Source organism: Pseudorasbora parva, chromosome 7 (genome assembly GCF_024679245.1).
Source record: "Pseudorasbora parva isolate DD20220531a chromosome 7, ASM2467924v1, whole genome shotgun sequence".
NCBI classification, from domain to species: Eukaryota; Metazoa; Chordata; class Actinopteri; order Cypriniformes; family Gobionidae; genus Pseudorasbora; species Pseudorasbora parva.
In genome coordinates, this window is record NC_090178.1 from 10,440,717 (window position 1) to 10,457,955 (window position 17,239).

Here is a 17,239-nt window from a genome sequence, read left to right on the forward strand (position 1 = left end):
TTGGCTTTACAGCCTCTTGTGAAAGTGTTACGATTCTGTTCTTGTTCCACAGAAGACAGAAAGTCATTCAGGTTTGGAACAACATGAGGTTGAGTAAATGACAGAATGTTTACTTTTTGAGCTAACTATTCCTTAACAGAAGAACTTTTCCACATTAAGCTATTCAACATTAAACCACACTACAGAAGTGCAATGCTGCTTGCTAATCCATTTTTAAATATGTCTTGCTTGAGACTTGAGCAAATATTACAAAATTAAGTAGCAGTATTTGTGTAGGTCAGCTGAATGTTATTCTTTGTTTTAGTTGTGGTCAGTTTGTCACATGCGTTTGAAAAAGGAGAGTTCAAGTGCAGAAACAAGCGTCAAGCTGAAATCAGAATCTGAGTGTATATTGTGTTTATACAGATGAAGACGTGCAGGTCAGTTTTGGCGTGCTGTTTGTTCCAGAGATTAAACCAATGCACACATCAACGCACACCCAAAACACACCAGCAAACAGAACACATTTATCTTGGAAACACTGCAGCACTAATACATGGCATAGAGTTTAAGACTCTAAAGTCCGACATCCACCCTGTGTTTTCACAAAAAGAATGACATCATGCCAAAAATCTCTTACTCTGTGGAGTTGGAGCGAGGACGGAACTTCTTTCCCTTGAGCTTCTTACGGGTACCTGTGATGTTTCCTGCAGTGACAGAGGAGACGAACATGTGATATGAATGCTGATGCAAGCTGTCATTTAGAGCTGATGCATTTATCAGGGTTCCCACTCTTTTTCAGTGATAATTTTTCAGGACTTTTCCAGGAAATTTTACATTTTACTATGCCGATAATAAAAGACAAGGATCAAACCTTAAAGTAAAGTAATATATTGCTCTCCAAGTCTTTACAAGGCATACAGTTTATTGCCATAATCAGTTTTTAAAATGATCTCCTTTATCTTACATTATGACTATGGAAGGTTGTTTAAAAAATAATAAAGTTATTGCAACTTTTTATTTCACAACTCTGACTTTTTTTCTTGCAATTGTGAGTTATAAAGTAGGTGAGTTAATTGCGAGTTTATATCTTACAATTCTGAGAAAAGTAGGAAGAATTGCAAGACATAAACTCGCAATTGCAAAAAAAAAATCTGACTTCACAATTTTGAGTATAATACAATTGCAAGTTTATATCACACAATTCAGTTTTTTTTTTTAAATTGCGAGTTTAAATCAATCAATGAAGCTGGCTGCACAATGAATCTCTTATTGACCTTATATTAGTTAGCAAGTTAGTGAATTAGGTAGCTGCTTACCAGTTAACATTTGCTGCAATAGCTAACTGCTGCAAGTGACAACACAAAACTAAATATCATCATTGAATATATGAATCAAAACTCAGCATTCCTAAACATTGCAAGTTTTTCCTTTACATTTTCTCAAATTTTCCATGTGCTTTCCAGGACTGGAAAACTGTCATACATTTTCCAGGGTTTCAAGGTTTCCCAGGATGAGTGGGAACCCTGATTTATGGATGCGTTACCTTGCCATGAGTTGCTCCTGGGTCGTCCGTTTTCACAGACGTCAGAGATGTGCTTGGCATCTGGGATTCTTTCACTCCAAGAGTGAGACAGACCGTTAGATCTTCAGACCAAAGAATAGAGAAAAGTTCATTAAATGCAGTTACAGAGATTAAAGGGGTTTAGTATGAGGAAAACAAATGGCTGAGTCACGTCACATGGGTCATTCCTACTACGCAGTACATGTTATTGTTCCTGTCTTAATATTTTGGATAAAACAAACAAACTCACTATTATTAAAGATAGAAATCATATTAATACAAATAATAATTAAGTGAACACAGTTTCTCTCATGTTTAACAAGAAAAACTGGCAATATATTAAGCAATATTGCAAGGGTTTTTCAATTTTTCTAATCAAAAATATCTAACACATCAAGCTTTGTTGATATTATTGTAATTTATAATTTATTGAATCATGTTATAGGTTTTCCACTGATCTTCATTTTCAGTTTTTGTTTGAAAAACAAGTCATATTCCGTAATGATATCATCATGCAAGTGACCTCATGTATTCCTTTAAAGTTCTTTCTAACTACAGTATATTCATTCAAACGTTGCAGAGATATACTGTGAAGCAGGAATGATTCACATCACTGTGATGAGCAGAACAAACACACTGAGATGAGCAAGATGAGCATGAGACCATGGAGATGGGACACCATGAAGACACTGACTTACTTACTGCCCCAGCATTAATGATACAATAACCTGATAGGACTTTAACAATAACCAAGAGAGAGACAAAAGGACAGTTACAGCATTTTGAGAAAATAGCACAAAACGGAGAATTCATCAAGGAAGCAAAAATAACTTGCATGTTTTGATAAAAGAAAATCCATAGAATCCTGTAGAAGGAACTGCACACTTTATTTGAATTACTGATTTGATTACTTTATTTGATGAATGTAGTTGTATTTACTAGACAGTAATAAGACTAAACAGAACAAATGGTGACTTTCTGGAAAATGCTCCAGTAATCTCACATGTCTCCTCCTCTAGAGTTTCAGAAGAGATCATAATGTCTCAGACTGTTTTCATATTTAAGATACCTAAAGAATGTAATCAAACGTCAGAGATCTGACTGTTCTCTCAGACACTATTCGTTAAAAAAAATTACGAGTATCTGTATCTCGATATAAAGGTCATAGCTCTATGCTATGAGCTATTGAGCTCTCAAAGTAAATTTCCATATTAGTTTTTGAAGTAAACGTTCCACTATAGGTTAGTAGAGCAGGCAAAGCGATGAAGATGAAAATGGAGATGAAGCACACCTGAAGCCGAACAGAGAGATGTTTTGGCTGATGGAAGGGATAGAGGGTGTGAAAGAGCAGGTGTTGATCTGGAGGTGAGACAGGTAAGCAGACCTCTTCTTGGAGCTGCTTCCAGAGTTCGAGCTCACGCCTTGTGGCATGTCACTGTAGAGAGAATCTGCGTCTCCAGGCTTCTTCACGTAATCACCCGGAGGCATTTGACTGACAAACAGAAAAAAGTTTGATCTGAAAACTGGTCCACCAGCAAAACTGTGATCACTTAGGAAAATATATACACTACTTTTCAAAAGTTTGGGGTCAGAATGATTTTTTTTTAAAAGAAAAAGAAATGAATACTTTTATTCAGCAAGGATGCATTAAACTGATCAAAAGAGACTAATGTCTAATGTTTATATTTCCTTTTTTTAAACATTCTATTCATGATAAAACTAAGCATCAGTTTCCACAAAAATATTAAGCACAGCACAACATTGATATAAGAAATGTTTCTTAATCAGCAAATCAGCATGGAGTAATGAGCTGTCAGATGTGCATCATAAAAATAAATTATATTTTAAAATTATATTCAGAAAGTAATAATAATAATAATACTAAAAATAATAAGTCTTATTTTTATAAATTATTTCACAATATTACTATTTTACTGTATTTCTGTCAAATAAATGCAGCCTTGGGTTTGCAGACTTCTTTCAAAAACATAATTTTTTTTTACACATACCCAAACTTTTGAACAGTAGAATGCATGCCTAAATGTAATATGTAAGGTAAAGTGCTTTCAAATCCTTAATCAGTATGAGCATTAATAAGAGCCTTAGAAATAATTTGTAACGTTTCACTTCTTCACACAACACATAAAAGCACACTCAAAATGAAGAGAAAGCTGGACAAACCGGCAAAATCTTCGATGAACATCAGATTCAACATATTGACGCTGTCTGTAGCTTCTTCATGGGTAGAGAAAAACAACACAATTAACAAAATTAACAGATAAAATCATTATAAATAACAAATATATACCTGTTAAATTCCAGCTTAAAAGAACAGGTCACTCAAAAAAACGACAGTGTCTTCATTTACTCACCCTCATATTGTTACAAAACTGTATGTATGACCTTTACTCTTCCATAGAGCACAAAAGCAATGGTTTAGAATATCTAAGTTATAAGTTTCTTCAGTGAAAGAAATTGAAGTTTGGAACAACATGAGGGTAAGCACATGATGATATAATTTTCATTATTAGATTACTTTCCCTTTAATACTAATAGTTTAATTCGTTTACTAATTTAATACTTAATAGCTTAAATCTGCTGTCCGTAACTTTTTTTGTGTTCCAGATTTACAAAAAATATATAATGAGAATGTACAACATAAAACCATTTTCTAAACCATGTTTTTGTCCCTGAATAATTATGGTACACTTATAATAAGTGTTTATATTGGGACTATTTCAGACTGGTCTGGTACACAGTAAAAAAAAAAAAAAAGTTTTAAGTTATTTCAACTTAAATTATGTTAAACTGACTTTAAAAAATGAGTTACATCTTGTTTAACTAATAAAAAAAAGTTTAACATTTCTTAACTTATTTTGATGAGTTAAAACAATGTAAAAACATATGTTGTCATAACTTATTGAACATATAATTTTTACCGCTGTGGAGGAGCACAGTCCCTGTGTGACTCGCCAAAGACATAAACAGTTGCAATGTTCTTCAGCAAGACGCATGCTGTTCTGTTTATCAACCGTTAGAGCGCAAAAAGTTATGGACTGCAGCTTTAATAATATTTTCAGCTAGTGAGACATCTGTAGTCATGTGACTCACTTGTATCCCCATGCAGAAATGCCTAGAATCAGTGCAAGGACCAGGATAGAGCCAGCGATGGCCCCGATGATGATGTTAGTAGTTATGATGCCTGTCAGAGGAACAGAATGTTTAATCTGTAGCAATTGCAACTAGCGGACAACACTGACCTGCAATCATCTGGACAAAGCAAAACTAATCTGGATGTAAACATGATTCATAGCCTATTTATGTTTGAGTTAGTATTTTGTTTGTTTTGTCCGGTTGACCGCATGAAAACCAATCAGGAATAAAGACAGATAGAGACAGGAACAAGAAAAAATATTATTATAAAGATTTATGACTCTTTGGCTCCACGGAGGCTGTATGTTAAAGGCATCCATACAAATCAAATCCATAAAACAGGGTATATGACGAGGTTTATAACAACACAACACAGCAGATAAACACTGTTAGCTTCATTCAGACAGAAACACGGAGGAATCATGGGGTGAGTGAACGACAAAACGACAGAGAAGAAACACCAACAAACAACAACTCAAATCTAAACTCACTGTCACTCCAGCAAAAGACATGAGCCTGTCCACAAAGAACGAGTGCATATAAACAAAAGCCATGAAACAGAAAAATAAAAATTAAAAGCGTGTGAAATGTGTGAGTGGTGAATGAGCTGTTGAACATGAATATGATAACAGAACAGAAGAATAACAGACTAATGAAAAATGAAAATTATATCTTGATTTTTTTAGCCTTTTTTATTTTTATTTACATATTTCATATCAGGAACAATCAACTTTACCCTATTGGTCCTAACCTAATTTGATGTAAAATGTCAGGGAAATAATTAATAAATGATATGCTGTTCACTAAATACATTAAAATGATTAAATAAAATCCTTCAGTGTGTTAATATTGCTGGTGCCACAGTTTCCTTTTGTGCTTAAGAAAACATATTTTTAGGGGTAAAATTGCTGTAATGCACTGCATCACATGGCTTATTACTTTCATTTTGACATATGTTATTTGTTTTATAGAATTGACCTATGAAATATGTTCCGAAATGGCCTCTTTTTTATGGTTGCAACTTTGGTAAGCAAGAGTTCATACTTGCTGGGGGCCTTTACACATAACCACCATATTATCCGCCTTTTTTGTAATGTGTGCTGGTAAAGGAGTGACTGGTTCTGTGAATCATCATTTTGTGAAGTCTAAGGGAAATTGGAAGTTTGGCTTACCTGATGTTTTGGCTGTGGGACGCACCAGAAGGTAGCTCAAAGGAGAGGTGGAGTTACAGTCCTCACCTGCCCACCCCAGGTCACACACACACCTGAGCTCGTTACTGCACACCTACAACACACACACACAAAGATACCACAGTAATGAAAAGCAGCATTTCAACTAAATACAGTGCCTTGCGAAAGTATTCGGCCCCCTTGAACTTTGCAACCTTTTGCCACATTTTAGGCTTCAAACATAATGATATAAAACTGTAATTTTTTTTGTGAAGAATCAACAAGTGGGACACAATCATGAAGTGGAATGAAATTTATTGGATATTTCAAACTTTTTTAACAAATCAAAAACTGAATAATTGGGGGTGCAAAATTATTCGTCTCTCTTAAATTAATACTTTGTAGCGCCAGCTTTTGCTGCGATTACAGCTGTAAGTCGCTTGGGGTATGTCTCTATCAGTTTTGCACATCGACTGAGAGACTGAAACTTTTGCCCATTCCTCCTTGCAGAACAGCTCGAGCTCAGTGAGGTTGGATGGAGAGCGTTTGTGAACAGCAGTTTTCAGTTCTTTCCACAGATACTCGATTGGATTCAGGTCTGGACTTTGACTTGGCCATTCTAACACCTGGATATGTTTATTTTTGAACCATTCCATTGTAGATTTTGCTTTATGTTTTGGATCATTGTCTTGTTGGAAGACAAATCTCCGTCCCAGTCTCAGGTCTTTTGCAGACTCCATCAGGTTTTCTTCCAGAATGGTCCTGTATTTGGCTCCATCCATCTTCCCATCAATTTTAACCATCTTCCCTGTCCCTGCTGAAGAAAAGCAGGCCCAAACCATGATGCTGCCACCACCATGTTTGACAGCGGGGATAGGGTCTTCAGGGTGATGAGCTGTGTTGCTTTTACGCCAAACATAACGTTTTGCATTGTTGCCAAAAAGTTCAATTTTTGGTTTCATCTGACCAGAGCACCTTCTTCCACATGTTTGGTGTGTCTCCCAGGTGGCTTGTGGCAAACTTTAAATGACACTTTTTATGGATATCTTTAAGAAATGGCTTTCTTCTTGCCACTCTTCCATAAAGGCCAGATTTGTGCAGTATACGACCAGTATCCTATGGACAGAGTCTCCCACCTCAGCTGTAGATCTCTGCAGTTCATCCAGAGTGATCATGGACCTCTTGGCTCTCAGTTTTTGATTTGTTAAAAAAGTTTGAAATATCTAATAAATTTCATTCCACTTCATGATTGTGTCCCACTTGTTGTGGATTCTTCACAAAAAAATGACAGTTTTATATCTTTATGTTTGAAGCCTGAAATGTGGCAAAATGTCGCAAAGTTCAAGGGGGCCGAATACTTTCGCAAGGCACTGTATGTTGTTCCAATAAAAGAACATGCAGTGAATCGTTCATTTACATATTAGGGGTATTAAACACATATTTTGGTATCAAAATTTAAAAAAAAGACTATTACAGCGCATATCATTATTTTAGCTGAAACTGAATCAGTGGGTGACACAACTGTCCCAGTTCACACCACACACAATCTCTCACCCCATGTCCAGAGCAGATCACCCTTTCATTGGTTCCGGGGCACGTGCTGAAGTTGAATTCCTGCACTGGGAGGCATTTATGGTTAAAGCAGATGCGATCCGTCCCACACGCCGTTCCGTCCTCAACGTATCCCAGATCAGTGTCGCCATCAATCAGCACATGCCCTCCACTGAAACATTCACACTTGCTTTAGGAAAATCATTCAACACGTAGAAACCTGAAGTGAGTGTCTCTGACTGTACCTGCAGTCCAGTGAGGCGCTGTGCTGGGCCACGGAGAAAGAAGTCAAACCTCCCTGTAATTCTCCGAGTCTGGGTGCTGGGGAAATGTTGGAGCACAGCAGGTATCCACAGTGTACATCCCTGAAAACACACACATGCACACTTTTAATCTCTGTTCCAAGTAAAATGATCATACACATCCACAACATGCTTTAATGACTTAAATGTGATTACTACTAGTAATTAAAATGAAAATAATCCCATAACAATCACGAAATAAATAATTTCTGCAAATCTTGGAAATTATGGGATTTTAAAGAAAGGGTTGACAATTTTGAAGAGCCTCTTTTAACCCACTACATCAACATCTATCATCATAGCTGATGTTTTGAATTAAAAGATGGTGATTCTTTTCTGTGTGTGGATGAAGCTCAACCAGTATAAATTTGATAAAGATTAGACAATGTGAAATGCACTGATAACGTGTAATGTCCGCACGAGCAGGGTGCCTGGAGGTATGGAAATACATTTAGATTTACATTTAATTTTATCAGATGCTTTTATCCAAAGTGACTTACAAATGAGGAGAGCAATAGAAGCAATCAACCCGGGGCAACAGTATGCAAGTGCTGTAACCAGTCTCAGTTAGTCTAGTACAGTACACAGTTTTTTTTTATTAAGAAAAACTAATAGAATAGGAAAGTTCTAGTTTTAGTGGGTCAGGTGCTGCTTTGAAAGATGTCTTTAAACAATTGTTTTTTTTTTTTAAATGACAGACTCCGCTCATCTAATTGAGATTGGCAGGTCGTTCCACCAGGTGGTAACAGTTCATGAAAAGGTCTGTGAAAGTGATTTCGTGCCTCTTTGGGTTGGCACCACAAGGCATCATTTACTTGCAGAACGCAAGCTTCTGGAGGGCGCATAAGCCTAACAATTGAGTTCAGGTATACTGGTGCAGAGCCAGTACCTAAAATTTGATGTGGGCAGCAATTGGCAGCCAGCACAAACTGATAAAGAGGCGTGTGATATGGGCTTTCATCGGCTCGTGGAAAACCACCCTTGCAGCTGCATTCTGGATCAGTTGCAAAGGTTTGATAGTGCATGCCGGAAGGCCCGCTAAAAGAGCATTGAAATAGTCCATTCTGGAGAGAACAAGAGCTTGGACCAGGAGTTGTGTGGTCTACTCTGATAGAAAGTTCTAATCTTCCTAATGTTGTATAACGCGAATCTGCTGGACCGGGCCATTGTAGTAATATGGTCAGTGAAGTTAACTCCTGGCTGTCCTGGAAGGAGTTATGGTTGACGAACCTATTTTAATGGAGAAGTTGTGATGACGTGCTGGGTTGGCACAAGTTCTGTCTTAGTAAGGTTGTTTACATATGTTTTACATATATACGTACCAAATGCAATTGTTTGGACAAAAAAAAAAAAAAATCCCCAATCTATAAATTACACTTCAATTGCACTCCTGCAACAGGCAGTTTTTATAAAAAAAATTACAGTATTTTGTTATACTGGTTAAAACTCTCTTTACGACCTTATAGCAATCAATAATAGATGTAGTCTAAATACACACACACACGTTGTGTTTTTGTGACATATGGGGACATTCCATAGGCGTAATGGTTTTTATACCGTACAAACCGTATTTTCTATCCCCCTACTGCCCCTGCCCCTAAACCTACCCATCACAGGAAATATTCTGCATTTTTACTTTCTAAAAAAAACTAATCCTGTATGATTTATAAGCATTTTGAAAAGTGGGGGAATGGCCTCATATTTCACCCTCTCCTTGTAATACCTATGTCATACCCATGTCATTAAGCACATTTGTGTCCTCATATGTCACAAAAACATGCCCACACACACACAGACATGTCATGTAAATTCATTACCCATTACTTTCATGAAGTAACTTCTTATGACGGTCAAACTCACTGTTTTTTGCACTGAATCCAGGTGTCTTTGTCACGTCCACAGTTGCCCTTCTCTGTGCCCTCAATGTTGAGTTTCTCATAGCAAAACTTATCAGCCGATGTTGCTTCTTTAGAAATAAAAAAAGTGCACTAATCATAATCACACCAGCACCACCCACCAACAAAACATATTTTAAACAGCAGGAAGTGATGACACACTCACCTGTTTTATTATTGTTATCTAAAACTATAAAAAGAATTGGTACTTGAAATATATGTAAAATTCTAAAGTAACTGTCACTCACTCTCTCCCCAGAGGTACTTGCACTGCCTGTCCTTGGTTTTGCACCTGCCATTGAAACATCTTCCCTGAAATGAGATCAAATGAAGTCAATAAAAAATCACATAATATAAAATAATAAATTGCCACTATATTTCATATTTAAAAACTCACTTGGTCTTTCTCACATGTGTACCCATCCATCTTGTGCAGGTTTGGGGGACACTGTAAAAAATTAAAATTGAGTTTTACACTTTAAATATAACATATACTATTCAAAATTCTTCATCCTCTAGAAAAGTAAAAGTTGTTTATATTGACTGAAATACTATTTACTGTGTATAAACTGTTTATAATGGAGTATGTACTATGCAGTCCATGTGCAGTACTGGTCACAGTGATTTTGTCAAATAGGACATATTTTGTTGATCCTGGAACCACATTCCTGTCCGAAAATTTTGTCCTAACCCTATCCTACCCCTAAACCTTACCGTGCCCATAACTTCTCCCTAAAATCAGAGGGAAATGAATAACACTGAAATATAAGCACATAGTCGTAAGTCGGTTGTAAGCCTAAACTTCACATTGATTGAAATGTTTGGTTGATTGAAATGTTGTTCCAGGATCAACAAAGATGTTGATCCAGGAACATGGTATACTTGGTGAAATCCCGTTCACCTATGCATTTTCCATATACCAATAGGATATGTGAATTTTATGTACGCATAGAATGACCTACTAGATTTGCAGAAATGTGCAATATACAGAAGAGCACACTGCTTGGAATTTTGTATGCCACAATTTAAGGTTTGAACCAGAAGTAATATCTTGACTGCCAAACCATTAAAACGATTGAAAAGATTAATATGCAAACTAAAAAAAAATTATAAAAGATGATAACTGGACACGACTCACTAAATTAGGCATGCAACATGTGGCATACTATTTTTTTAAATAAGTGATCACATAAAAAGATACTTAAAAAAATATTGTATACAATTTTCAGTATATACTGTGCAGTATGCTAGTATTTTATTTTAAACACTGCCAAATGATGTTGTGTCCATTAATTCTTCTGCTGTAGGATGTGTTGTGCCCTCACCTGGCTGGAGTTCCCAGTGCACATTTCTGGTATGTCACAATCATTGACAGCTTCGCGACAAAGTACACCCATAAACTCCAGCTACAGACACAGCACAAGGATCATTAAAAAATAAATTGAAAAAAATGTACACAAACAGAAGGTTGCAGATTTTTCTTGTACAACTCAGCGCCTACCTGGCAGTTTTTACAACAGAGTCCATCACTGCATTTAGCTCCCTGCATTAACATACATTTCTTGCAGCAGTTCTCCCCTTCTCTAGCACACTCCTGCATAAAGGCAGGGAAAAAAACTGATTACATAAGCAGTGTCAGATTATTGTGATCATGATGTTGATGTAAGATCACTCACGGCTGGGCTTCCACAGTCACACTCCTCTCCTGCCTCCACAAAACCATTTCCACACTCTGGAGGATCCAAGAGCTACAGAAACAAAAGAGAGAGAGAAAGAACTCTGTTATTTTGCCCCATTTATTTGTTAATTTATTGCACAAATATTATTTCATATATATTACTTACTTTCATATACATATAATATCATATACATATGTGACCCTGGACCACAAAATAAATTGCATGGTATATTTGTGGCAATAGCCAACAATACATTGTATGAGGTTAAAATTCAATTTTTCTTTTATGCCAAAAATCATTAGGATGTTAAGTTAAAAAAAAAAAAAAATTCTTCAAATAATTAAATATATATAATCAATGGAAATCTTATTACTTTGTATAAATCCCAATTTCCAAAAACGTAAACATATGACTGGTTTTGTGGCCCAAGATCACATATTTCATATAAGATGTTAACATTTTGCCAATACGTTTTTTACAGTAAAAAAATAAACATTTAAATATTATTGCAATTTAAAATAACTTTTCTATTTTAATATATTTTAAAATGCAATTTATTGCTGTGATGACACTGCTAAATTACTCCAGTGTCACATGATCCTTTAGAAATCATTCTAATATGATGATTTGGTGCTCAAGAAATATTTATTATTATCATTAATGTTGAAAACAGTTTAATGTGCCGTTTAATATTTTTGTGGAAACCACAACCATTTCCCCCTCATATTCTTTGAATATAAAGTTTAAAAGAACAGCAAATATTTGAAATAGAATTTTTGATCAGTATAATGCACTTTTTTTAAAATTCCTAAATGTAAGTGTACATATGAAACTTTGTGAAAGAGTTTTTTCAATTCTGTGGAAATTTGTGGCACTTTGTTTGAAGTTATGTAGGTGAAGATTCTGTGTGGGTTTAGTGACGTGCTAAGAAAGCAAATGCTATCAACACACAGAACTGAATGGGTTTACCTTTGAAGGTTTGTTGAAGAGACATGCACCACCTCCACTGTTCAGGAAATCATGAAACTCTTCCACGTTACAGTCAGAAAATCTCTCAGGTAAGTAGAAGCTGTTACAAAGAACCACAAAGCACTAGAGTCATAATGCCTAATTTTCTTTGATTCACACAACAACTGAAACAGGCTATAAAAATTAGTGTTTGTAAAACTACAAAAATCACATTGAGCTTAGACTGAAAGCTATAATTCTTAACTCACAAACCACGTTTACATGCACATAATTTTCCAATTAATGTATTCTAACACTTTTTAAAAAATAACTCACATTTGCAATACATGTGTTTATTATAATCAAAATAAACTGACAAGCAGATTATTTTCTTACTGCTCACTTATGGAAATTTGTGCTTACCAGTAGAGGATTTGTTTTTAGATGCAAGTGTAGATGTAAATGAACAAGTGGATATTCCAATCCCAAATAAAAAGTATAGCATTTCTGATTATTACAAGGAAATGCCAGCTGCATTATTCAGGTTGGTTTATGGCAATCAAGTTAAATCACGTTTACATGAGACAAAATCAAAATGTTAATGTAAACGTGGTCGCTGTTGTGAAAAAGTTCTAATGGGGCATATTACTTCTAAAAACAATGGTCTTGGGATAGAAAATGGGTTTAATGTGAACTGGTCACACTGAATGTGAACCTCAGTCTGGTAAGTGGCTATTTACTGATTCAGTCACACCAGTAGAGGGCAGGACTCAGACACAAAGAACGACAAAACACACCATACAAAACACAAGGTCCACAGCAACCAGGGTGAAAATGGATGAACCTTTCAATTCCCGTTAACAGGGAGATCTTGGATTTTGAATATGACGGACGTGCTGTGTATTGCTTTATATATAAATAACAGTTGATAATTGTCAAATCTAGCTCTAAACCAGGATTCCCAAAAAATGCTGTCAGCCAAACCACTGAAGACTGAACTAAATATTAACTTGAAGTCCCCCAATATTTCAATAATTTAACACATTGGCATGTTTACGGTTCTCTGATGTTGGTTAATGGTCACAGTACTACATGCAGGTTAAAAATATATTTAATCCTTTAATTTTCATAACTTTTATTTAAAAAAAAAATTATTCATAACTATCTAAAAATTTATGATTTGATTAATTGTAATCTTTTAAATCAACCCACAAAACCCCCTGCAGTTCCTTCCAGTTTGCGAACTCTGAACCAAATTACCGAAATCACTCTTTTTTTAGGCAAATCCTCTGATGACACTTTCATAGCTTTTGCTTCCTCATTCTTTGATCTATCCATCCACAACACCCTCCCTTTAAGGTAAATCACCATTCTTCCACATGTAAACCTAGAGCTGTGGCAGTATGGACAAATCATAAAATATCAGGAGAACGCTGAATGCTGCTTAGCCTATATCAGTCGGGACGCTGCCCTCAATATCCTGCAGAGATTATTCCGAAGCAGTAAGCACTACTCCAATCTGTAATAATCTGCAACAATGCAGTTTCAGGAAGCTTTAACCGCAGGCTGCAAATCAATAAGTGCATATCTCACATTATGCCTTGCACGAGTGGTTACTCTTCTTTTACCAGACGCTGAGTGTGTTCCTGGAATATCAGGGCACCTTGTCTTACCTGCTTGAACATTGGTAATTAATTTTATAGTATTGCAGACATTTTCACAGGATTGTAAACATCAGGAAGACAAACTTAAAGGGGGAAAACAGAGAACACAAAACATCCTGCCACATTAACACTGGAGTTAGTGGATCAGATCGGACATGCAGGCTGAACAGAAAGTAAAACTCCTCAAATCATCTATCAATGGAGAGACAGATAAGTGTGTCTGTCTGAAAGGCCATTGATACTGGTGTTAATAACATGAGCCGTGAGAGTGTGCTGTAGCTTTCAGGAAATTATGGATGTATGTATATATCAAAAACAACCCAACTACAACTGTATGTGCATGTTGGAACCAGAGGACTTTCTCATACTCAGAAGTTTGGACTTTTTGTCTCAATAGTCCTATATTCTCCTGATAGTGAGAAAGGGCTTAGCTTGGTGTGGTGATTACAACACTTTTTCTCTCAGTTTATGAAATTCTACATATAATATACAAGTTTGAAGGCCCAAATGAGTTGTGGAAATGTTTGCATTGATTAAAAAAAAAACTGTTAATGACTAATAAAAGTGTTTCAGAAACATGACTTGTGAAGAGAAGAAGTCTTATTTGAGAAGCTAAGCACACAGCAAGACGGAGGGTGAACACACACTGAGTGCTGGTTTGAATTTCAGCTAACGTCCTGTCAGTAAGCCATTACATATACATATATGTCAGTCACATTCGTCACAATAATTCTGATTATCTGATTGTATTATAAAAGAGTTTGTGTTGGGAGGTAGATTGTGTGTGTCTCACGCAGGCTTTATGACATTTGGCATTAGCGTGAAATCATGATTGTTCTGTTCTGAGTGTGAATGAACTGTTTTAAACTGTTTAAAGGGGTTATATCACGGAAAATTAGTTACATACTATATTTTTAAACACCTCCTCCACATTTTAAAAAGAACATTTGTTAAACTATGCTGCAAAAACAGCTACTTGTGAAATTTTCATGGCTATAACCACACGATGCCAACTGGGTGTTGATTTTGGCATGGATTGTTTTTTGTTGTGGTTGTTTTTGCAAAAAGGATTTTAGTTAATAATTGGCTAGTTCAAACTATGATGAACTATGAAAAATGTTTAGGGGGCAGAGAGGGGGTGGAAAATACTAAAAGACCTTAGCTTATATTATCAGGAATAAAATAAAAGACTAAAAATGCATGATATGACCCCTTTAAAATGAGAGGAGCCCCAAAATCCCCTCTTAACGAAACATGTCCCACTATGAGCTGTCGGTCGAATTAAAAACCAGTGAAAAACTTTAAGAGAGCGCACAGGAAACTGCAGAATGTTCCAACATAATGCACTTCCACCATACTGCACTCTTTACTGAATACAATTAAGGCCATAATGCTATTAGATGGAGTGAGGGGCGAGGCTGAAGTGACTCAGCAGCTGACTGGTCGACAGGACACGAGCGAGTAGCATGACACAGCCAAGCGTCTGCTCACCTGCTGTCCCATTCGGGAACAAGGGGAAACGCAAAAGGTATTAAAACACATGGATAAGGACAAACCAACACACACAGACGCACACTGTGACATGAACAAACACCTATCACATCAACACGTATCTGATCACCTCACATCACTGCATTCTGGCCACTGTGAACATTTCTGACCGTTTTAGGCATAAATAATAATTACCAGTGTGCTTTGCTACTCTGTTCATTATATTTTTTACTTTGACACTGACAAACACTGTTTGTGAAGATTAAGATTACTTAAAAAGAGCCAGGATGAATTTGAATCATGAACAGTGAAATGTCAATGTCTAGATGTTAAATGTTTACAGTGGAGAGCCAAAAATAGAAAATTGGACTAAAATGATCAATAACACTTTCTCATGAAGTTTTGAGGATATTGTGTTGTAATTTTACAAAGGAGTTCATAGGTCAGTCTCACAAAAACATCTTATTTTACCCCAATATCAAACAACAACAATAACAGCTTATATTTGACTTTTTTAGGGGGTGCAGGACACTACAGTTCATGTATGTAAGAGAGGATAGTAAAATAAACTGTGATATATTATACCCAAAGATTCTTCATACAGTGGGGTACCAGTAAAACGTATACAAATTTGGGATCAAAATTATTCAGACACTTTGACCTGACCATGTTTTGCTAAAGTGTTTTTTCTTTAGTCGCTAATGTGACCTTTTACACCACAGATGGAACAAAATGAAGCATTGCTTGACCAAAATTGGTATTATCTAATTGTGAGCTTTAATTTAACATCTGACAGCTAATTGGTTGATTGTAATCAATTACATACCTTTCTATCAAAGTTATCTGACATTATCAAGATTAATTTGTTCTGACAGTTTAACACTGAGTTCTTGTCATGTTTTATTACCTTTTTCTAAACTAAAGTGAATAAACTGTGATAATGTGAGAAAATGTTCAAGGTGTCTGAATAAATTATGGTTTAACTGTATTATATATAGAATAAGAATGAGGTTATTTTTTGCATTACAGTAATAAGAATTGCATATTTTGTGGAAGGTTTTGTGAGATTCACCCACACAGATTCTAATGCTAATCTGCCCACCCATCAACAGTCTGTCAGGTTCCCGTGAAAATGAAAACAGCACACAGATATGAATATGCCAAGACGGATGAATTGAGATGCCAAATTATTTACTGCCACCTAGTGGACTTTCATGAGAAATAGCGTTTAAGTCTGTCTCAGTTTCTCACTAGCTGCCAGTTAACAACATCTGACGTGACAGAAAGCGTTATGGATCAGTGAGTGGCACAAATTGCAAACACTGTTACTTTGACTACATTTAATGTAACGTTATTAAAGCAACTAAACATAGGAACACAGACTCAGCACAAAGCATGACAGGCTGTTTTAGTAAGACTAATATGCATTTCCAATAGGGTCTCAAAACTTAAGTGAGTTATGTGTGTGTTAGGAGATCTGGGAAATCTGCTTTATTAGAAACTTACCCAACATCATCCATTATGCAGCCAGACCATTTATCTTCACACTTGCACTCCCCTGTGTGGGAAAGACGGATTACAGTGACAAACTATGAGTCTGTATGTGTGAGGACTCCTGTGTTCACTGCCAAAGTACAAACATGAAAAAGATAATAGTTAGAATAAGAAATGGGAACACTCACCGTTTAAAATGCGTTTCTTATCAGAAAAGATGCCGATATTTTGTCCCAGTGACTGAGCGAGAGTTATGGCCATTTCCTTTCCATACTAACAAATCAGAAAAAAACACCCAAATATAAGCCTTTGACACTGACAAACAGATTCATTTTCATTACTTAAAAGCA

The 17,239-nt window shown here is 36.0% G+C and overlaps 1 protein-coding gene across 1 annotated transcript in view; it reads right to left on the minus strand.

Moving 5' to 3' along the window:
- Window positions 1-17,239, minus strand: part of adam22 (ADAM metallopeptidase domain 22) — an 80,135-nt gene that overhangs the window by 10,395 nt on the left and 52,501 nt on the right. Inside the window, exons 13-29 of the mRNA XM_067448073.1 lie at window positions 17,078-17,162; window positions 16,902-16,953; window positions 12,262-12,361; window positions 11,290-11,361; window positions 11,115-11,207; window positions 10,939-11,019; window positions 10,011-10,061; window positions 9,862-9,925; window positions 9,579-9,684; window positions 7,662-7,781; window positions 7,420-7,588; window positions 5,869-5,980; window positions 4,655-4,745; window positions 3,725-3,778; window positions 2,928-3,035; window positions 1,526-1,626; window positions 620-686 (exon numbers count right to left, since the gene is read on the minus strand). Of these exons, the coding sequence (XP_067304174.1) occupies window positions 620-686; window positions 1,526-1,626; window positions 2,928-3,035; window positions 3,725-3,778; window positions 4,655-4,745; window positions 5,869-5,980; window positions 7,420-7,588; window positions 7,662-7,781; window positions 9,579-9,684; window positions 9,862-9,925; window positions 10,011-10,061; window positions 10,939-11,019; window positions 11,115-11,207; window positions 11,290-11,361; window positions 12,262-12,361; window positions 16,902-16,953; window positions 17,078-17,162 (1,526 nt within the window). The remainder of the gene's footprint in view (window positions 1-619; window positions 687-1,525; window positions 1,627-2,927; window positions 3,036-3,724; window positions 3,779-4,654; window positions 4,746-5,868; window positions 5,981-7,419; window positions 7,589-7,661; window positions 7,782-9,578; window positions 9,685-9,861; window positions 9,926-10,010; window positions 10,062-10,938; window positions 11,020-11,114; window positions 11,208-11,289; window positions 11,362-12,261; window positions 12,362-16,901; window positions 16,954-17,077; window positions 17,163-17,239) is intronic.